The sequence below is a fragment of the Cheilinus undulatus genome, linkage group 22, assembly GCF_018320785.1.
Source record: "Cheilinus undulatus linkage group 22, ASM1832078v1, whole genome shotgun sequence".
NCBI lineage: Eukaryota > Metazoa > Chordata > Actinopteri > Labriformes > Labridae > Cheilinus > Cheilinus undulatus.
The window spans coordinates 35,504,113-35,527,433 of record NC_054886.1 but is presented as its reverse complement, the minus strand read 5'-3'; the positions used below and the strand labels follow the sequence as shown (position 1 = coordinate 35,527,433).

The window sequence follows — 23,321 nt, the reverse complement described above, 5'->3', positions numbered from 1 at the left end:
CTCTTTAGTTTCTTCTCGTTTTAAATTGAGGATTTATCAACATAAAAACGTCAGTATCAGACGTTTCTACTGAACAGTAAAATAATGATACGCTTATACTTTCTCCTGTAACAGACAAAAAAGCTTTTAGTTCATACCTTTACATGTTTCAACAGAATGCTTCCGTCTTCGTCAGAAGCAAGCAGCAACCTCCGGTCCTGAAAAATGAAGCCAATGCGGAAGTGCAAAAAATTGCTATACCGCGACTTTCCACTTGAGGCTGGCTGCAGGAAAACCGGAAGTTCTGTCTGCACACATGTTAAACAGCCGGTTTTGACACACAAACTGGTTTACAGCCTGGTTCAAAACACCAAACATGTCTCATTAGCTAGGGTCTTATTGTGCTCCCACTGGACAGGGGGTGAATTTTTTTGTACCACGATCGTTTGGATTATATTTAGGATAAACCTCACTTCACAGGGATTGGTGCGTCTCATTTGATTGACAGATAGCTCGGCAGGCAGAGGCTCCGTTCCTGTCAACCGGAATGCTAGCTAGCAGGCTGACAGGAAGTAGCGCTTAGTGGGCGGGCCGTTAGGTTGATCTAAAGTTTGGTTGAGACCGCGATTTCAAGATGGAAGCATTCACGGATTGGCTTCAAGAGCCGTTAGAGTCCACCTATTGTAAGCAGACGACTGACGTCACACGGGGTTTGTCCAGTTCTTTCTACAGTCTGTGGTCAGAAGTGTCACCTGATGGTAGTGTGACGTGTCCTTATCAGCTGATCTCACTTCTGATGAAGACAGAAGCATTCCGTCTAACATGTAAAGGTATGAACTAAAATCTTCTTTGTAAGAAAGTATAAGCGTATCATTAAGCATAGACATAACGAACCTTTTTGACAGTAAACTAATGTTTTGGTTTCATAAAAGATGTTTACTTAAAAAGGGAGAAAAACCGTTAAAAGTGGCCTTCCATGTTCAAGCTTTAACCTTTTAACCTAAAAATAAATCTGATATTTGGTTCTTGAGAATCAGCTTTATAAAGTTCCTTTCAGTGTTAATTCTTCCAGCGCTTGTAAATTAAAATCTCGCTTTTTAGATGAAAATGCTTGTTTGTTTTTTTAGTCACAATTTAAGAACAATACCCTTCACAGCGTCGGGCTCAGGCCACAAAATAAAACTCTTTTAGTCCTTAGAGAGAGTTCATATTTTAGTGAAAGTGTTCATTCTTTTACTTCAGTCTGGTGCCACATCGTTCTGTCGTGTGCACCCTGATAAACCTGGACCCCTGCTTTCTACAGCTGAGGCCAGCCCAGCTTTAAATACCTATCTATTTTTAGGCTCAGCCTCATTCTGATAGAAAAGGTAGACAAACAGGTTTAGTGTTAACTCTGGTTCATTTGTCTTGAGAATTATTAGATTCTTTCTCTTCTGCTTCTTAAAGTGTCCCTAATACATCTTCATAGTTCAGCTATGGAGCTTTCTCATTGTGCTTTTTTGTTTTCATGTCATTTAAAAAGAAATAAAGTCAAACAAAAAGCTTTGGTCTGTTCCCATCAGCGCTCATGAACCCAGAGTGTGTTTGTGTGTGTTGGCCCTCAGCCTAGGTGTGTGTGCTTTAGGTATTTATGTGTTTCTACTTCCAAGGAACTCCTTTAAAGCCTGTAACCCGCCCACACCGACTCTGACGGAGGATTTGAATCCTGATCACAGATAAAGACGGTCAGACAGAGCAGACAGAGCAGACATGAGCAGACGAGCACAGACAGGATGAACGGTGAGTCCCTTTTAATCCAAAATACTAAAACAGAGGATCCAGGATCACTTCCTAGAAAGTCTGGCACGCTTTGAGGCCTTTGATCCTTAAACGGGACGCCTCTGATGGAGTTGGGGTGATTTTTATGTGCCCAGGTTTGCTCTCTTGTTGCAGCTGCAGAGTTGTTGCTGATGATGCTGATGTTTGAGTTTTCTCTGTTTGCAGTGCAGAACGACTGCAATAAATGAGACATTTCTTTCATCAGCACACATTTAATAATGAATTAGTGCATCATTAGAGTCTTGATTATTTTGAAAGAAATGCATGCCTAGTTTAAAAAGTGGCAGCATTTGTCTTTGAATGAATGAATGAAAGTTTGACAGTGATATTGCATGTCCTTATTTGCTCATGCTGTTTACAGTATTCTCCCTCTTCTAACATCACTCCCACCCACAGTCACTATGACTAACATTAAACAATAGCATAACAAGATAACTCATGTAAAATTGTCCAATAGTGGCTGGATGTTGGTTCTCAACCTGGGGTCCAGGACTCCTCTGAGGAGGTGGCAGTAAAGAAAGCATGGTGTATGGTCTGATAGGCTGGGGTAACGCCCTTATAGGTGCTGGTAGCTGGCGGGGATCTGAGTAATCGAGGTGTTCAACAGAAAAGACATAATTACAGTGTTTTTAAAAGAGCATCACAGGATTAAATTTAACCCTTAAGAGACTCAGCCATCAGTAGTGCCAAGCCTTAAAAGACTAGACGCCCTCCACCAGGTTGACCCCCGTGTGATCAAGACTCAGGGTGAGTGCCATGCCCAACCAGAAAGTTCTGATTTTATCATCGGTAATATTTGTATTGTTTTTGGTATTATTGTTGTGAGGGTTAGGGTTGTAACCCCCCATGGGTAAGGTTTGGGTGAGGGTCTGGGGGTGAGGAACGCTGGCGTGAAGCTCACAGACAGTGTGTTGATGATAGATTTAGTATTAACCTTTCAAAGCCTGAACACTCAAATCATAGCCAGAAACTCTCGTTTTTCGGAACAGAAATGTTTATTTCACTTTCTTCTAAAATCCAAAAAAATCTAAATTTCCATCAAATTTAACATATATATATATTTTTGTATCTTATTTCATTCATTAGGTGTTTTTGGTAACTGATAATCCACTTGAGGGCATTTTTATCATTTATCAGATTGTATTCAGATGTTTTTCTCAGATATGATACAACAGGCTTTAAGGGGTTAAATTCACTGATAAGACATCTATGGTTCGGTTCAGGCATGAATGGGACCAAAAATAAGGGTTAGGGTAGGGGTATATTAGGACTAATCCAAGCGTAGGGGGTTGGGTTAAGGCATGAAACTGGTGGACAGTGTAAACTTTGCTGACAAGGCATTTAGGGCTACGTTTAATATGAGGGTTAGGGTAAGGGTCTGAGGTAGAGCTTTTATTACAACCAATCTGGGTCCATGAGCTACCCTGAAAAAACAGATTTTGACCCTTAGTATTTGTAACGTATGACTATTAAGTTTGTTTCACTGATTTAAATGTGTAATTCAATCCTTCTTATATTTTTTGACTAATTTCAAAATGTGCTGTCTCCATTTCAAATACGTTTATTTTAATTGTGCAAAAGTAACCTAGTAAAACTGTGTTCAAATTAGTTGGTTTGAAATGTGTTAAAATAATGTAAAAAAAAGTTGTGTTAACCTAAAGTGATTGTAATTATGTAAAAGTAATGGTACAAATGTGTTCAGGCTGGTTGATTTTAATTGTGAACCAGGAACATTAAAAAATTGGCTTCAAATGAGGACCACATACTGCCCTGTCCAAGCACGCACTGAAAAAAATGTTTGGTTGATCCTACTTCATTTTATTCATTTTAACAGTTGGACGGAATATGTTTATCTAGATATCATTGTTTTGTTGACTGAACTTGATGTTTTAAGTAATCTCAGATGAATAATACCCGTAAGTTTAACTTAATAATGTGTAACAGGTGCTACATTTTTTTTTTTAAAAAGTCAGACTTGAATGAATGGAGTTGAATTAACTCAATTTTATCAATTTTAGCAGTTGCACAAAAGAAATTTGCCGAGATTCCACATATGTTTTTTTACGACAGAGTATTAGGGCCACACTGAGAAAAAAAAAAGAGAATTAAATGTTTTTTTTTTTTACATTACGAGAATAAAGTCATAATATTACAAGAACAAAGTCATAATATTATGAGAAAAAAGTTGTAATATTACGAGATTAAAGTCGTAATTTTATGAGAATTAAGTCATAATATTATGAGAAAAAAGTTGTAATATTACGAGATTAAAGTCGTAATTTTATGAGAATTAAGTCATAATATTATGAGAAAAAAGTTGTAATATTATGAGAAAAAGTCATAATTTTACAAGAATAAAATTGTAATTTATGAGAATAAAGTCAGAATATTACGAGAATAAAATAATAAAGAGAGTCTGCCGCAGCGTCGCTGTGTTAAAATGAGCAATGTTGAGCATCTTGTGAAGCTGTATCGATTTCAAAAATAAGGAAATACTTCATCTTTTAGCACATCAGCATCAAATTATTATCAGAATCAGGACAATAGCAGACTGTCTTTAATATTACGACTTTAATCTCGTAATATTAAGACTTTAATCTCATAACATTACAACTTTAATCTCGTAACATTACGACTTTAATCTCGTAATATTACGACTTTAATCTCATAATATTACGACATTTTTCTTTTAATATTACGACTTTATTCTCGTAATGTCAAAAAAAAAAAAAAAATTTAATTCTTTAATTTTTTTTTTCTCTCTTCCTGTGGCCCTAATACCTGGTTGTAGTTTTTTTAAGTTGACTCAACTTAGTATTTTTAAGTAATACCAAATTAATTTACTTAAGTTCAGTCAACAAAAAAAATATATATATCTAGATCTAGATAAACATATTCTGTGCAACTGCTAAAATTCATAAAGTTAAGTAGGATCAACAAAAAAATGTTTACAGTGTAGGTTTAGGCGCGACGTCAACTAAACTTAGGGTTAAGGTAAGGCTCAGAGGTAGGGGTTAAATTTGAAGTAATTTGAGTGTAGGGCTTAGGTTTAGGCGTGAAGCTCACTAACTCTGCTCAAAGTTAGGTTAAGGTGTGATGTAAGAGTGTGGGATAGGGTTTTGTTTGAACTAACCCTAGCCTAGGGCTTAGGTTTAGGCATGCAGTCCACTGATGAAAAGTTAGGGTTATGTTAGGGTGAGCTGAATGCTGGGTTATGGTTATGGTTGTGCTTAGGCAATACACCAATAGAGCATGATGTAATAGGGTATGAGAGGAAAGACCTCTGGGTTGCAGCAGCACCCATCTCCTAGAGGGGGTCTAAACATTTCCATCATCAGCTGTGATATAACAGTAGGAGTAACACAAGAGCCTGACTGTGGAGCTCTGCAGCCCTCTCAGTCTGACCCGTCTTTTTGAGGGTAAAGCTTCCAGGGCAGAAGCTGCTGGAAATGCCTGAACAGGATGGTTTTCATGTTTCTGTGATGTTCCTCTTTGAATAAAGTATTTAAGTACATAAGGGCATGTATAAACAGCATTGCTGATATAACCGCGAGGAGCAGAAGTTGACTTTAGTAACCTAGCAACAATGAATGCTGGTAGAAGGCACATTGAAACTGAGGGTCTGGAACACAGGAAACAGTCCAGGATGCTTCTGGTCATGTCATGATGTCTTGGAGATATTTTTTTGGCACACTAAGCACCAAGTCAACATCAATTTAACTTCCAGCAGGATCATTGACTCTTGTGTCCCAGTGAGGATTAGCCATCTAATTTTTTAATGCTGAATCTTCTTTTCCAATGAAAGCAGCATCTTCCATTCCAGGTTTTCCTCTGCAGTTTGTCCCTGAGGCCAATCTTTCAGAGTAAACATCTTTATAAACATAAGGAAGAGAGGAGGGGAAAGGTTGCTGCTCTTGGCCAGACTACATTCAAGCGTTTGGAGAGTTTTCAGAGAAATGAATGTGGGAAAATCACCCAAAAGCATGGTTGACAGCAGGGGGTGAGGAGTCAGCAGAGGGGGGACTGTCCCAAAAAGATGATCATCTTTAATGTACCTAGAAAACAAGCCACGAACCTTATATGGGAAATATTTGAATTCATTCTGAAATGAATATAGTGCAATGAGGTGATCTCAACAGCCGTATTATACCTGAGAGATGATCTCAACTACCGTATTATAGCTACTAGATGATCTCAATTACCGTATTATAGCTACTAGATGATCTCAATTACCGTATTATAGCTACTAGATGATCTCAACTACAGTATTATAGCTACAAGATGATCTCAACTACCATATTATAGCTACTAGATGATCTCAATTACCGTATTATAGCTACTAGATGATCTCAACTACAGTATTATAGCTACAAGATGATCTCAACTACCATATTATAGCTACTAGATGATCTCAATTACCGTATTATAGCTACTAGATGATCTCAACTACAGTATTATAGCTACAAGATGATCTCAACTACCGTATTATAGCTACTAGATGATCTCAACTACCATATTATAGCTACTAGATGATCTCAACTACTGTATTATAGCTACTAGATGATCTCAACTACCGTATTATAGCTACTAGATGATCTCAACTACTGTATTATAGCTACAAGATGATCTCAACTACAGTATTATAGCTACAAGATGATCTCAACTACCGTATTATAGCTACTAGATGATCTCAACTACCGTATTATAGCTACTAGATGATCTCAACTACAGTATTATAGCTACAAGATGATCTCAACTACCGTATTATAGCTACTAGATGATCTCAATTACCGTATTATAGCTACTAGATGATCTCAACTACTGTATTATAGCTACTAGATGATCTCAACTACCATATTATAGCTACTAGATGATCTCAACTACCATATTATAGCTACTAGATGATCTCAATTACAGTATTATAGCTACTAGATGATCTCAACTACCATATTATAGCTACTAGATGATCTCAACTACCATATTATAGCTACTAGATGATCTCAACTACCATATTATAGCTACTAGATGATCTCAACTACCGTATAATAGCTAGTAGATGATCTCAACTACCGTATTATAGCTACTAGATGATCTCAATTACAGTATTATAGCTACTAGATGATCTCAATTACAGTATTATAGCTACTAGATGATCTCAATTACCGTATTATAGCTACTAGATTATCTCAACTACCGTATTATTGCTACTAGATGATCTCAATTACAGTATTATAGCTACTAGATGATGTCAACTACCGTATTATAGCTACTAGATGATCTCAACTACTGTATAATAGCTAGTAGATGATCTAAACTACCGTATTATAGCTACTAGATTATCTCACCTACTGTATTATAGCTACTAGATGATCTCAATTACAGTATTATAGCTACTAGATGATCTCAACTACCGTATAATAGCTAGTAGATGATCTCAACTACCGTATTATTGCTACTAGATGATCTCAATTACAGTATTATAGCTACTAGATGATCTCAACTACCGTATAATAGCTAGTAGATGATCTCAACTACCGTATTATAGCTACTAGATCATCTCACCTACTGTATTATAGCTGCTAGATGATCTCAACTACCATACTAAAGCTGCTAGATGATCTCAACTACCGTATTATAGTTGCTAGATGATCTCAACTACTGTAATATAGCTACTAGATGATCTCAACTACCGTATTATAGCTACTAGATGATCTCAACCACCGTATTATAGCTACTAGATGATCTCAATTACCGTATTATAGCTACTAGATGATCTCAATTACAGTATTATAGCTACTAGATGATCTCAATTACAGTATTATAGCTACTAGATGATCTCAACTACCGTATTATAGCTACTAGATGATCTCAACTACCGTATTATAGCTACTAGATGATCTCAACTACCGTATTATAGCTACTAGATGATCTCAATTACAGTATTATAGCTACTAGATGATCTCAATTACCGTATTATAGCTACTAGATGATCTCAACTACCGTATTATTGCTACTAGATGATCTCAATTACAGTATTATAGCTACTAGATGATCTCAACTACCGTATTATAGCTACTAGATGATCTCAATTACAGTATTATAGCTACTAGATGATCTCAATTACAGTATTATAGCTGCTAGATGATCTCAACTACCATACCAAAGCTGCTAGATGATCTCAACTACCGTATTATAGGTGCTAGATGATCTCAACTACCATACTAAAGCTGCTAGATGATCTCAACTACCGTATTATAGTTGCTAGATGATCTCAACTACTGTAATATAGCTACTAGATGATCTCAACTACCGTATTATAGCTACTAGATGATCTCAACCACCGTATTATAGCTGCTAGATGATCTCAACTACCGTATTATTGCTACTAGATGATCTCAATTACCGTATTATAGCTACTAGATGATCTCAATTACAGTATTATAGCTACTAGATGATCTCAACTACCGTGTTATAGCTACTAGATGATCTCAACTACCGTATTATAGCTACTAGATGATCTCAACTACCGTATTATAGCTACTAGATGATCTCAATTACAGTATTATAGCTACTAGATGATCTCAATTACAGTATTATAGCTACTAGATGATCTCAATTACCGTATTATAGCTACTAGATGATCTCAACTACCGTATTATTGCTACTAGATGATCTCAATTACAGTATTATAGCTACTAGATGATCTCAACTACCGTATAATAGCTATTAGATGATCTCAACTACCGTATTATAGCTAGTAGATGATCTCACCTACTGTATTATAGCTGCTAGATGATCTCAACTACCATACTAAAGCTGCTAGATGATCTCAACTACCGTATCGCAGCTACTAGATGATCTCAATTACAGTATTATAGCTACTAGATGATCTCAATTACAGTATTATAGCTACTAGATGATCTCAATTACCGTATTATAGCTACTAGAAGATCTCAACTACCGTATTATTGCTACTAGATGATCTCAATTACAGTATTATAGCTACTAGATGATCTCAACTCCCGTATAATAGCTACTAGATGATCTCAACTACCGTATTATAGCTACTAGATTATCTCACCTACTGTATTATAGTTGCTAGATCATCTCAACTACCGTATTATTGCTACTAGATGATCTCAACTACCGTATTTAAGCTTCTAGATGATCTCAACTACCGTATTATAGCTACTAGATGATCTCAACTACCATATTATAGCTACTAGATGATCTCAACTACCGTATCGCAGCTACTAGATGATCTCAACTACCGAATTATAGCTGCTAGATGATCTCAACTACCGTATTATAGCTGCTAGATGATCTCAACTACCGTATTTTAGCTGCTAGATGATCTCAACTACTATATTAAAGCTACTAGATGATCTCAACTACCATATTATAGCTGCTAGATGATCTCAACTACTGTATTATAGCTGCTAGATGATCTCAGCTACCGTATTATAGCAAGTAGATGATCTCAACTACCATATCATAGCTACTAGATGATCTCAATTACAGTATCACAGCTACTAGATGATCTCACTTACCGTATTATAGCTACTAGATGATCTTAACTACCGTATTATAGCTACTAGATGATCTCAACTACCGTATTATAGCTACTAGATGATCTCAACTACCGTATTATAGCTACTAGATGATCTTAACTACCGTATTAAAGCTGCTAGATGATCTCAACTACCATATTATATCTAGGAGATGATCTCACTTACTGTATTAAAGCTGCTAGATGATCTCAACTACCATATTATATCTAGGAGATGATCTCACTTACTGTATTATAGCTACTAGATGATCTCAACTACCATATTATAGCTACTAGATGATCTCAACTACCGTATTATAGCTACTAGATGATCTCAACTACCGTATTATAGCTACTAGATGATCTCAACTACCATATTAGAGCTACTAGATGATCTCAACTACCATATTATAGCTACAAGATGATCTCAACTACTGTATTATAGCTACTAGATGATCTCAACTACCGTATCACAGCTACTAGATGATCTCAACTACCATATTATAGCTACTAGATGATCTCAACTACCGTATCACAGCTACTAGATGATCTCAACTACCGTATTATAGCTACTAGATGATCTCAACTACCGTATCACAGCTACTAGATGATCTCAACTACCATATTAGCTGCTAGATGATCTCAACTACCATATTATAGCTACTAGATGATCTCAACTACTGTATTATAGCGACTAGATGATCTCAACTACCATAATATAGCTACTAGATGATCTCAACTACCGTATAATAGCTAGTAGATGATCTCAACTACCGTAAAAGCTGCTAGATGATCTCAACTACCATATTATAGCTGCTAGATGATCTCAACTACCGTATCACAGCTACTAGATGATCTCAACTACCGTATTATAGCTGCTAGATGATCTAAACTACCGTATTATAGCTACTAGATGATCTCAACTACCGTATAATAGCTGCTAGATGATCTCAACTACCATATTATAGCTACTAGATGATCTCAACTACCATATTATAGCTACTAGATGATCTCAACTACTGTATTATAGCTACTGGATGATCTCAACTACCGTATCACAGCTACTAGATGATCTCAACTACCGTATCACAGCTACTAGATGATCTCAACTACCATATTATAGCTACTAGATGATCTCAACTACCGTATCACAGCTACTAGATGATCTCAACTACCGTATTATAGCTACTATATGATCTCAACTACCGTATCACAGCTACTAGATGATCTCAACTACTGTATTATAGCTACTAGATGATCTCAACTACTGTATCACAGCTACTAGATGATCTCAACTACCATATTATAGCTAGTAGATGATCTCAACTACCATATTATAGCTACTAGATGATCTCAACTACCATATTATAGCTACTAGATGATCTCAACTACCGTAAAAGCTGCTAGATGATCTCAACTACCATATTATAGCTAGTAGATGATCTCAACTACCGTATTATAGCTACTATATGATCTCAACTACCGTATTACAGCTACTAGATGATCTCAACTACTGTATTATAGCTACTAGATGATCTCAACTACTGTATTATAGCTACTAGATGATCTCAACTACCATATTATAGCTACTAGATGATCTCAACTACTGTATTATAGCTACTAGATGATCTCAACTACCATATTATAGCTACTAGATGATCTCAACTACCGTAAAAGCTGCTAGATGATCTCAACTACTGTATTACAGCTACTAGATGATCTCAACTACCATATTATAGCTACTAGATGATCTCAACTACCGTAAAAGCTGCTAGATGATCTCAACTACTGTATTATAGCTACTAGATGATCTCAACTACCATATTATAGCTACTAGATGATCTCAACTACCGTAAAAGCTGCTAGATGATCTCAACTACCATATTATAGCTACTAGATGATCTCAACTACTGTATTATAGCTACTAGATGATCTCAACTACCATATTATAGCTAGTAGATGATCTCAACTACCGTATAACAACCTCCCAAGCATGTTTCATTCAATCATTTAACAACAGTTCCTGCTCAAAAACATTGTCATTTTGTTGCAAGGGTGCTAGAAGTAATGTTTAGTTGCAGTGTTTTCCACACATTTAACAGGTAAACTGAGTTACATCAGGACAGAGAATCAATTGTTTTTGTTTTCTCTCCCTCTGTGTAATGGCATGTTCTTTTGTTCCTTCCTGCTCTGAGGTAATAAGGAGATAAAATCCAACACTGCTGCAGACCGGATCTAAGAATGTGACGTTATGTTCCATGTGCTTTTAAACAGATGCAGCTCAACCAGAAAGATGGTTGATTTTTAAATTACGCAGAAGTGACTAGCTCATTTTGGCTGTGATGTAACTATACAGGAAGTTTATAAAAAGTCACAGACTACGTAAGCACCCAAAATAATGCTACTGATCCAAAACACACACGCACTTCAATAAATCCCAAATTGGGCCATTCTCAGGGTTTATCAGGGTCCATTCTCTGGGTTTATCAGGGTCCATTCTCTGGGATTATCAGGGTCCATTCTCTGGGTGTATCAGGGTCCATTCTCTGGGTTTATCAGGGTCCATTCTCTGGGATTATCAGGGTCCATTCTCTGGGTGTATCAGGGTCCATTCTCTGGGTTTATCAGGGTCCATTCTCTTGGATTATCAGGGTCCATTCTTTGGGTGTATCAGGGTCCATTCTCTGGGATTATCAGGGTCCATTCTCTGGTGTATCAGGGTCCATTCTCTGGTGTATCAGGGTCCATTCTCTGGTGTATCAGGGTCCATTCTCTGGTGTATCAGGGTCCATTCTCTGGTGTATCAGGGTCCATTCTCTGGTGTATCAGGGTCCATTCTCTGGTGTATCAGGGTCCATTCTCTGGTGTATCAGGGTCCATTCTCTGGTGTATCAGGGTCCATTCTCTGGTGTATCAGGGTCCATTCTCTGGTGTATCAGGGTCCATTCTCCGGGTTTATCAGCGTCAATTCTCTGGGTCAGGGGTCAGTTTTATTTGTGATTTGTGAGTAAAATGCAGAAATTAATTATAGTTGAAAAATATCATCAGCTAAATAAGGAGACATTAAAGTGGTACGTCCTGTCCGTCCTCTACCTCCAGCTCTCACATACATGAGGTTTGATTTGATTTGATTTGATTTTTTTGGATCCCCATTAGCTATGGCAATGCCAAAGCTATTCTTCCTGGGGTCCATACAACATATTTACAATGTATCAATGCAATTTATGTCCCATACAATACAATCCATGTTCAAATACAACATAAAACACAAAGAAATACAAACAGATACACCACACAACAATACATGGACAGTAGAAGACAGCTCCCTAGGTCAGCAGTGGTGTGTGGTATTTACATATCATGATGTCAGTACAGGTCTACATATATTATGTATATTGGTTACACAATTAGAACTTAAGTTTCTATAGCCCATTGATGTGACATCCAGTGCCATTGAAACTCAATCCTAGAATCAGATTTGACAGAATTAAAACAGATTTGACAGTTTCCCATACTTTTGGTGTACATCTCCAAGAACCATTTCTGTTGCAAAAAGGTGTCGTGCCTGTACTTACAATTGTCCTGTATTAAATATTAAATCTCTATGGTGAACAGGTGTTTCTTGACTAACTTCTTAAAACTGTGTAATGTTGTCTGGTAGTTTGTTCCTTTCTTGCATAGCTCTGTACATAACCATTTATTTAACTGTGTTTGTTTTTGATTTTGGTCGTGTAACATTTCCTCTAGTAGCATGTCTGGTTGTATAGCTATGTCTATCAGAACTACAATATACCTTTTTATACAAGATTGATGTTTTTTTGTTTTTTTTTTGTTATTAAAATATTTTAAAAGAAAACCATCAGTGAGTACAATAATCTTAACTGATAGCCAGCCCAAATAGTTGTGCATAGCTATAATGTTTGTTCTGTAACCGCAATGCAAAGCTGTTCTTGCTGCTCTATTTTGTACAATTTGCAACTTTTTTATATTTTCTTGAGATGCATTAGACCAGACTACAGGACAGTAGTCTAGAACTGACAATACTAAAGATTGTAACACTAGTTTAGTTAACCTTAGTGACATGAAAGCTGCACACCTTCTTACAACAGAAACAGCACATCCCATCTTGGATACCATCTTATCAATATGTTTAGTCCACGACAATTTATTATCTAACACTAACACTGTCACTGTCATTGCTAGTTCAACTATTCTGAGGGAATTAAGCCAGACTTGGCGTCTCACCAACAACAGCAGCCTCTATTGTGCTTTATTTCTCATGATACAGTCTGGAATGCTGTCAAACATGGTTGGGTGAGCTGTACGTCACTGAGGGTTTGATTCTGAAATATTACTCACTGGATTTTCCTTTTGATGATGATCTCAGTTTACTGCACTGAAAACAGGTGAGTTTACACTGAAACCTACAGAGATCTGTGTTCTGATTGTTTGGTATTAACTTATTTTAAAAGGTTTTAATCAGGAAGAACCTCGCTAATATTAAGAATCTCATTTAAAGAAGGCCAATAGCAGGCAGCAGCACCGACCAGAGTTACAGGCAAGGAAAAGATTTATACAGGAATCATTAAATTAAACAGCTGACATTCCTGACATTCTGTCACATACACACTGATCTCAGCTGACTGCCAGCTCCTCTCACTGATGAATGAATATTAATGCTCTACTAACATTATGGCAGTTTTTATTTGTTCTGTGAGAGGAAGTCACAATAACTGGAGTAAGGCACTACAGCAAAGGTCATGAGAGTGTGGGGTTACATATTCTGAATAGCCTTGCAGTATACACTTTCAGTTCCCACGGTTTCCTGAAAACACACAACAGGGAAATGTGGCAGCTGTACCAAGAACTGGGATAAAACTCACACAGCTGGGAAGAAGCTGGGTGGAGTTCTGCAGAGCGATGCAGACGCATCAATAAACACTGTTATTGATTTTAGAAATCAATCCATAAAACACAGCTTTTTGACCAAAACACCCTCTTTGATATCGAAGTGACAACAGATTTATACAAAATAATGCAGATAAAATATAAATCCCTACTGTAATATAAGTGACTCCATAAATATTCTCTAATAGAGTCAACTTTGACTGCAGACCCAGCTCTGAGTCTGTGTGGATCGGATACAAGCTTTCCAGGGCTGGCTGCTGAGAAGCATCCCCACAGCACGATGCTGCTGAGAAGCATCCCCACAGCACGATGCTGCTGAGAAGCATCCCCACATCATGATGCTTCTGAGAAGCATCCCCACATCATGATGCTGCTGAGAAGCATCCCCACATCATGATGCTGCTGAGAAGCATCCCCACAGCATGATGCTGCTGAGAAGCATCCCCACAGCACGATGCTGCTGAGAAGCATCCCCACAGCACGATGCTGCTGAGAAGCATCCCCACATCATGATGCTGCTGAGAAGCATCCCCACAGCATGATGCTGCTGAGAAGCATCCCCACATCATGATGCTGCTGAGAAGCATCCCCACATCATGATGCTGCTGAGAAGCATCCCCACAGCACGATGCTGCTGGGAAGCATCCCCACAGCATGATGCTGCCACCAGCGTGCTCCACATCTGGGATGGTGTGTTTGTGGTGATGTCAGTGTTTGGCTTCTTGTCTGATAGTCTAAAACACTGATCATCAACTGGTGGCCCGGGGGCCACATTAGGCCCCCAAAGCTTCCTGTCCAGCCCCCGAAAGATCATTAAATTCAGAAAAGAAGATTTTAAGAGTATCCTTTTGCTTTAAATGTCTGCAGCTGGTAAATCCATCCCAATTAACATTGAAATAGTTTTAGAATGACTAACCCTTTGATCTGTTTTACAGAAATTTACTGTCAAAATTAGTCGACATTTAAAAAATGGTTAAGGTTGGCAGAAGTGCTGCAATTGGCAGAAAAAGGTTGTGAAAAGAGATTAAAATGTGTCAAAAATGGTAAAGGAGGAAAAAAGGGGCAAAGGGTATCAAAAATTGGTTACAAGTGACAAAAAACAGTGGGGTTAAAAGTGGCAACAATTGATAATAGAGTGGCGTTAAGGGGGTAAACATGCAGAAAAAGTGGATTAAAGGGGGTTAAATTCATGCAAAAATTGGGTTAATGAGGCAGAAAGGGGTATCAGTATCAACAATGGGTTTAAAGTGGGAAAAAACAGTTTCTAAATTTCAAAAATTGTTGAAAAAATGTAATAAAAGGGGTTGAAAAGTAGCAAATACGGATAAAAGACTGTCACAAAGGGGATAAAACATGCAGGAAAAGTGGTTTAAAATCATGCAAAAATTGGGTTAAAGAGGCAAAAAGTATCAAAAAGGGGTTAAAAGTGTCAAAATGTGTTAATATTGGTGCTAAATGACAATCAGGGAGGGCCCATTCTCTGGGATTTTCAGGGGTCTGTCCAATCCTGTTGTCAGGTCTGCTGCATTCTAGATAACAGGGATAGATCTCACTGGTGATGACTAAAAATGTCCTGTAGTATAAAGGAAATACAAATACTACTGCAGTAATATTTCAGTCAGACCAATTTTGTTTTTTTGTTTTTTTGTTTGTTTTTTTTTGTGTATTTAAAAGTCCGGCCCCCAGAGTTTCTGTTGAGACTAAATCTGGCCCTGGTGCAGATGGACTTGATGAACCCTGGTCTCAAAGCTCCATTCTGGTCTCATCAGACCAAAGAACTTTCTTCCTCTTGACCAGAGTCTCTCCATCTCAGCTGCTGAAGCTTGAAACTCCTTCAGAGTAGTCATAGGTGTCTTGGTGTCCTCTCTCACTAGTCTCCTTCTTGAGGACGGTCTGATCTAGGCAGATTTACACATGTGACATAGTCCTTCATTTCTCCATGATGGATTTAACTGAACTCTGGGGGATGTTCAGAGACGTGTCTCCATCCTCTGACTTAGACGTCTCAATAACCTTTTCTCTGAGTGTTCTTTATGGTGTAATGGTAGCCAGGAATAGTGATTAACCAGTGTGACAGGTGTCGTGTGGCTGAAAACTTGAGTTAGGTTGTAAATTTAATCAGGCGTTAGCACATCTACAGCTCCCTGCAGTATTTCTAAGTGGAGTTTGTGATGACTCCCTCATTTACATTTTATGAGATAATCAGACCGTTAAACAGTTAACAGACGTTATTCAGAGGGAGGCGAGCTGCTGCTGTTTGCGCCATGAAAGGAGCTTTGTTTAAAACAGGAAGATGGTTAATCATGGTTTACATACCACAGAGAGACTCCTGCTGGTGTTCTCCATCTGCTGTTTATTCCACCTCAGCTCTGATGAAAAGCTGCACACTTTTTCTCAGATACCTCTGACCGTGCTGAAACACGAGCACAAACTTTTACATAAGCACAACTCATCCGCATCAAAACACGCATAGAGAACTGACAGACATCATCTCTAAGCAAACACCAATCCAAGGCTAGATCAGCGCCTCATGAAGGACGAGAACCTGCAGCAGCAACAACTTTTCCATATTTATATTTTTATATAATTGATCATCACAGACGGTAACTTTAACTTTAAATGTTTTTAGGAAATCCACTGAAATCGTTTTCTACTCTGTGTTTTGTAGGACGCCTGCTAACCACGCCCCTCACTGTGGCCAACAACACCTCTGTCCCCGTTGAGTTGCTAACCTGTTTCCATGGCGATGACTCGTTCAAGTACCGCGCCTACACCTTCACCTACCTTCTGCTGTTTCCCGTGGCGTTCCTCTGTAACATCGGAGCGCTGGTTGTCTTCTTCTTGCAGAGCAGTCACAGGTATCGGGAATCTCTGAGCGGATTATTCCTTTAAAATACACTAAACATGACCGCCGCTCTCTTATTTCTCTTACTTTTCTTTCCAGAAACTCCGCCTCCTCTGTGGTCATGATGAACCTCGCCCTATCGGACAGCAGCTTTTCCCTTACCCTCCCGCTGCGATTGGCTTATTACTTCCGGGGTGGGGTTTGGGACTATCCTGATTGGCTGTGTCGAGTCTGCGTCTACGGATTCTACGTCAACTTGTACACGAGGTAACAATCACGCCAGGAAATAGAAAGTAGCCCAAAGATTTTCAGCTGAGATGCATCTCCTCTGGAATTTCTCAAAACGTCTCAAAAAGGTCATGAACAGCAGTGGGAGCGGGGATAAGACACGCCCACTCACTTTTTCACTATCAGATATGAGACGCCATGATGTCATAACCATCCAGGGTAGACTGAAAACGAGAAACGATGGACTATGCTCCTGAAAAGACAAAAGCTTGAACAATAATAACTCTGTTTGAAAAAAACAAAGAAACAATAAATGTACGATCCAGAGGTGAAGAACTACACTACCCACAATCCTAGAGTATCAGTAACATCTCTGATTGGTGGAGCCTGTAACACCTGAAAATGACATGGATGTCCCACTTTGACAGCAGTTTCCCTCTGTAAACAAAAGAATACATTAGCAGGGAAGATAAAAATCCCTGTCGCCTGTCAGAACTGAATTAATTCACACAAATGTAGCGTGAACATTAAAAAGGAAAGTGTTTTTCGTAGTCTTTTAACGACTGCCGGTGGGTTCAAGTCAGCTCAATCTCAAGTCACACCAAAAACAGTCATGGTGATTGTTGTTCACCATGAAACAGGAAGTTTCCTCCATCTCCTTCTGTTATCTAAGGTCAGGTCACAGTGGCAGCGCCAGCATCATTTTACTGTACCTTCTGAGGGATTTTGAGGCATTCCCATGCCACATTGGATATAACATCCTTCCAGCGAGTTCTGGGGTCTCCTCCCAGTTGGATCCGCCTGGAAGACCTCCTCAGGGACTTGATTCCAGAGTCTTAGAACACTGGTAGAAACGTGAATCTCTAAATCTAAAGTTTCTGAATGAGAAAAGGAGGATTGATATCAATTCTGGAACATTCTGCAAAATCCAAGGGGTTCTTCTTGAATAAAGTCCTCAAAGGGGGGTTCATCTGCTCCAAATGTAAGTAATTTTACAGTTTACAGAGAGCTGACTGGAACAACTTTTTCACATTTGAGCAAAACTCACAGGCTAAGGCTGTCCTGGCTCATCAAAGTTTGATGTTTCTCCCTATCAAAGCAAATCAATCTTAAACACACAGAGCGCAGACTTCCTCGGCCTAGAACGAACTTTGAGTGGACGGGGATTTCAAATTACTCTGAAACAATAAAAAGACTAGTTGAACAATGCCTCTGTAGCTTATTTAAAATTTCCTCAGAGTGCTGCTAAACACATTTTTATCCACTCTGCTGAGGTTCAGGGTTTTACCAGTGTTTTAAGACTGAAGAAAACTACTTCCTCTTTCATGGCAAACAAAACAACTGTCATGACTATGTTTCTGATATGGCTTGAAGTGCTCCCTATGAACAGGAAATTTACTTGTATTTGGATCACATGAGCCCACTTTAAGAGCTAACATTTATGGCCTTACCAGTGCACCACACTACTTTCTGTTTCATGGCAAACAAAGCAACTGCCATGACTATGTTTCTGATATGACTTGAAGTGCTCCCTATGAACTGGAAAATTACTTGTATTTGGATGAGATTAGCCCACTTTAAGAGCCAACATTATGACATTACCAGTGCTACTACTATACCACTTCCTGTTTCATGGCAAACAAAACTTGCCATAACTATGTTATTAGCTTAAGCTGACTTGAACGCACTTGCGGTTGTAAAAAGGCTACAGCAAACAATGTCGACAAATATTTAGATTTCATGTTCATATTACATTTGTGGGAAATTTTTACAGTTTTAGAATCTTTAGACTTTTACCTTAATGTAATTAATCCAATCCATGTAACTTTTAATACATTTGTGGGAAATTTGTGGTCTAAATTTGTACGATTGTCCCGTCAAAGTGGCAGATTTGCGTTTACTATGTTTGTGGACAGTTATTACATTTGCTGGTGTAACAGAGACTAATTTTACCCATAAGCCCTGTCTGTCTGGCTGCTACTAGTGAGGTTAACAGTCGTGGAAAAAGTGTCTGGTACCTGTTGAGCTGTGTGGTGAAAGCCACACACGTCACACAACACAGTGGAAAAAAACAGTTGCAGTAGCCAGAGATCATCCAGTAGAGGGCGGTCACAGTGCATGTAGAATTTCAATACTTAGTCAATATTGGACCCTACCTGATAAAAAACACTACCCATACATGGTCAGTCAGGTAGGGACTGGCAGAATATTCTTGTTGCCGTGTCAACCTTGGTCCTGGACTGCTCTGGCCTCCTGATGGCCATCGTCCAGGCAGGCTCCAGGCCCATACCCCATCTCTTCAAGCATCCCACCAGCTGACCCCTCCATGATGCACACTACTGCCCAGACATGGAGTTCCAGAATCCTCTGGAGGGCGTCTCTACTCACACAGTCTAACGCCGTCCTGAAGGCAACATGGCAGCAAGGAACCTGAAGTCCCAGGCTGTGGTCTTCAGTAGACCTCGTAGATGATAGATCTAACATCTCTTCTACATTCACAAATAGAAAAGTAAAAAAACGTTCAAAAATCATCTGACTTAAAAAAAATCATGCTAAATGGTCTTCTTCTCCCTCAGCATCCTCTTCCTCACTCTACTGAGCATGCTCCGTTGGCTCGCCGTGGCTCAGCCCCTTCGTCACCGTGCTCTAACGACGCCCACTCGAATCCTGTTGGTATGTGTCGGCGTCTGGTTGCTGGTGGGCGTGTCCTCTGCCCCCTTCCTGTCTCAAGGCGTGACAAAGAGGTGAGTCGCTCTGATGCTTGAATCAGGAAAAACGCTGACTCTGAATATATTCCTGAACTCCAATCTGGCGCAGGCGAGTAAAATATTTAATAACTGAGTAAAGGTAAACAATCTACGGACGTGTTTTTCAGGGATGGGTCTCCTCGTTGTTTCGAGCCGTCCAGCCCTTCTTCTTGGGGGCGTGTCCTGATCCTAAACTACGTGGCGTTAGCTCTCGGCTTCCTCCTCCCTTTCCTCACGATCATTGCCTGTTACAGCCGGATCATCCAACGCCTGTCGACCCGCTCCAGCCTGCACAGGAACGCTTCGTCAACCAACGCTTGCCTCCGCAACAGACGGCGCTCAGTGCACCTGGTCAGCATGGTAACCGCCACCTTCCTGCTCTGCTTCCTGCCCTATCACGTGATCCGATCCCTTCACCTGCACGCCGTGTGTGGCCGCTGGAGCTGCGGCCTAACAAAGGGGCTGCAGCGGGCCGTGGTGGTGACGCTGTGTCTGGCGGCGTCCAACAGCGTGGTGAACCCTCTGCTGTATTACTACTCCACCAGGACGTTCCGGGACAACATGAGGAAGGCTCAACGCTCTCTGTCCATTAGAGGGGGGGCCATAAGGCCCGGACGGGCTCTGATGAGGAGGAGGAACACCACATGATGCCTCTGGAGGGTCACTGGAGTCTGCTCTGTAGCTGGGCAGGTCAAAAAATGCCCCTTTCTGCCTGTGGTCATTCCTTTAACCGAGACTAACGAGGGCTGCAAGTAGAACTGCACGGGTCCTCACACCTTCATGCACACTGTCAGGCCTTGTTTGTTCGGGTGGTAGAAGTATTCTCGTCCAATGGCAGGGCATCAAAATTTGACCAACCAACCTTTAACTTCTGAACAGGAGCTGAAGAAATGTTGGATGTACTGAGTAAAAAGGGTTCATCCTAATCTAATTTTTAACATCCTATGAAAATGTGCTTCTGGAACGCATCTTTGAAATGTTATAGGGGGCGCCACTGAGCCAGAAAGTCACTGAGCCAACCAGCCATAATCATATCAGTCATGTCGATCTGCCACTGGGTATTTTTGTGTTGATATTCATTGCTCTAAAAATGTTTTAGCTCCAGGAAACTCTACTTCCTGTTTCATGGTGAATGAAAAATGATCATGGCAACATTTTTTTCAAGTTGACTTTTGACCTTTTGGAGGTCCAAGAGGACTTTATAAATGTCTTGACATGACACAGTTGCCTTCCAATTTTCAAATTCCAAGGTTAAATCTGCTGCAGAGGCTTTGAAAAAATGGTAGGGGGCGCCACTGAGCCCAAAAAGTCCCGTCCACCAACCATAACCATATCAGTCATGTCAATCTGTCAATGGGAATTTTGTGTTTCATTGATCTAAAAATGCTTTAGTCCCAGGGAATTCTACTTCCTGTTCCATGGCAAATGAAAAATGATCATGGCCACATCTTTTTTAGCAGACTTTTGACCTTCAAATACGAGTAAGTTCAACATTTTAGGATTTTGAAGATTTTTTTAGCACATTTCATGGTGTCAAAAGACTAAGAAAAAACTACCTCCTCTTTCACTACAGACATTCACCATGGCTGTGCCTTTTGACCTTCACGTGCAAATTTCAGGCAAATTTCAGCATGATTAAACCAATCAGATTGGAAACATAATGTGAATTTTAGGAGCAGTGACCTCCTGTTGCCAGAGAGTGGTCAGATGTGTTCAGGTTCAGACTGCTGAGGCCACGCCCTCTGACAGAACGTCACTGATGTTCTCAGAGACTTGGATCCACTTCTTTCGGCCGTCCTGACACAAATCCTACATAGATGTCTTCAACAGACTTTAAACAGTGGGTTGTTCCGTAAACCTTGACATTTCCTGCCACCACTTGGAGGCGCCGTGTACTATAAAAAATATAATGACATGAACCCTCCATGAACACAGGAAGTTGTAGTCCAGTTAGACTGTGCACAGCTGAGTTATAGATAACTTCCTGTTTTAGAAAAAATATGCAAATTTGAGGACTCGCCATGGCCACGCCTTTTGACCAATGAAAAAGTTTTTGATAACTCTTCATAAGCAAGCTCTCATCTAGAAATATGCCAAAGTACAAGAAGATTGGACGGACACCCTGGGAGGAGTGGCCTAATGTACCTGCAAAATTTCACACATTTTTAACGAGCCTCAAAAGTCCATTCAAGGATGGAGAAAACTGAAAACTAGATCTTGGTGCTTGGACCCTAAATATCACAGAAACAAATGATTTTTGATTTGATTTATCTTATTAAAATTGGAAAAGATCGTCCTGTAGACTCAGATTTTACTGGAAGGACTAAATACTCGACACAACTGATGCCAAACTCACTGTTATGATGTAACATGTTCTGGTTATCTAATGTTCAAGCTGACAGCTGATTTATGAACTGAAACCACCCTAGATCGTTAAATGAGTATCCATCCACCGCTGAAAGTAGTCCCCAGCAGGAAGCTTCATAAATGAGCAGCTTTAAACTCTAAATCTTTGAGCTCTTTTTAAAAGCTAACTGTTGGATGAACACGTTGGCTCAGCATGTGAGATTTTTCAGTCTTTCTGGTGTGTAAACATGTGACGCGGTTTCCACTGAAGTGTCTTTAACGGTTTACTTGTTTGTTTATTTCACTGTAAATACTCATTGAGTGTCTGTAGAGGCATGGTCGTGTGAAGATCAACAGGAAGTGTCTCTGTCTCTCTGTCTTTACACTCTTAAATCTTCACTGACTCTGTATTTAATGGTATATTTCATGTTTATTAAAGAGAGTCTGTGGCATGTCTGTTTGTAGTAGCTTTAGAAGGCTGGCTTTGTTAAACTCCACATGTACTTTAATATATCATTGCTTTTAAAGACTGAACTTCTGATTGTTAAATTTTTATGTGTTGATTTGTCATTTATCTTAAAGATGCTGTACTTTAGTCAGGTTTAAAGTGTGTATTTGTCTTTAAAATGTCGTTCAGTAAAAGTCTGATTAAAGTTCGTGACCCCTGAATCAGAATTCTGTGTACATTCCTTAAAAAACGGGTTTTTCCATGGAGTTAGTTTCAGATAAACTCTAAACTCTCCGTGTATTTAATCTGGGCATAAACTGATTCAAAACACAGAAGTTTCCAGTTCTGTAGATGAGTGGACCAATCAGCATCAAGCTCTCAGGGATTTCTGTGATGTCATCATGAGAGACAAATAAGGAAGAAAATAATGTTCCTGTGAAATCATGATGAGGA

At 39.3% G+C, this 23,321-nt stretch overlaps 1 protein-coding gene across 1 annotated transcript; it reads left to right on the top strand.

Annotated features, from left to right (window-relative positions):
- The first annotated feature begins 1,722 nt into the window (after positions 1–1,722).
- cysltr3 (cysteinyl leukotriene receptor 3) lies at positions 1,723–23,074 on the top strand. The gene is made up of 5 exons (XM_041779132.1): positions 1,723–1,758; positions 16,923–17,112; positions 17,199–17,366; positions 19,904–20,071; positions 20,203–23,074. The coding sequence occupies exons 1-5, from the start codon at positions 1,752–1,754 to the stop codon at positions 20,720–20,722; spliced, it is 1,053 nt and encodes a 350-aa protein (XP_041635066.1). The 5' UTR covers positions 1,723–1,751; the 3' UTR covers positions 20,723–23,074.
- The last annotated feature ends 247 nt before the right edge of the window (positions 23,075–23,321 follow it).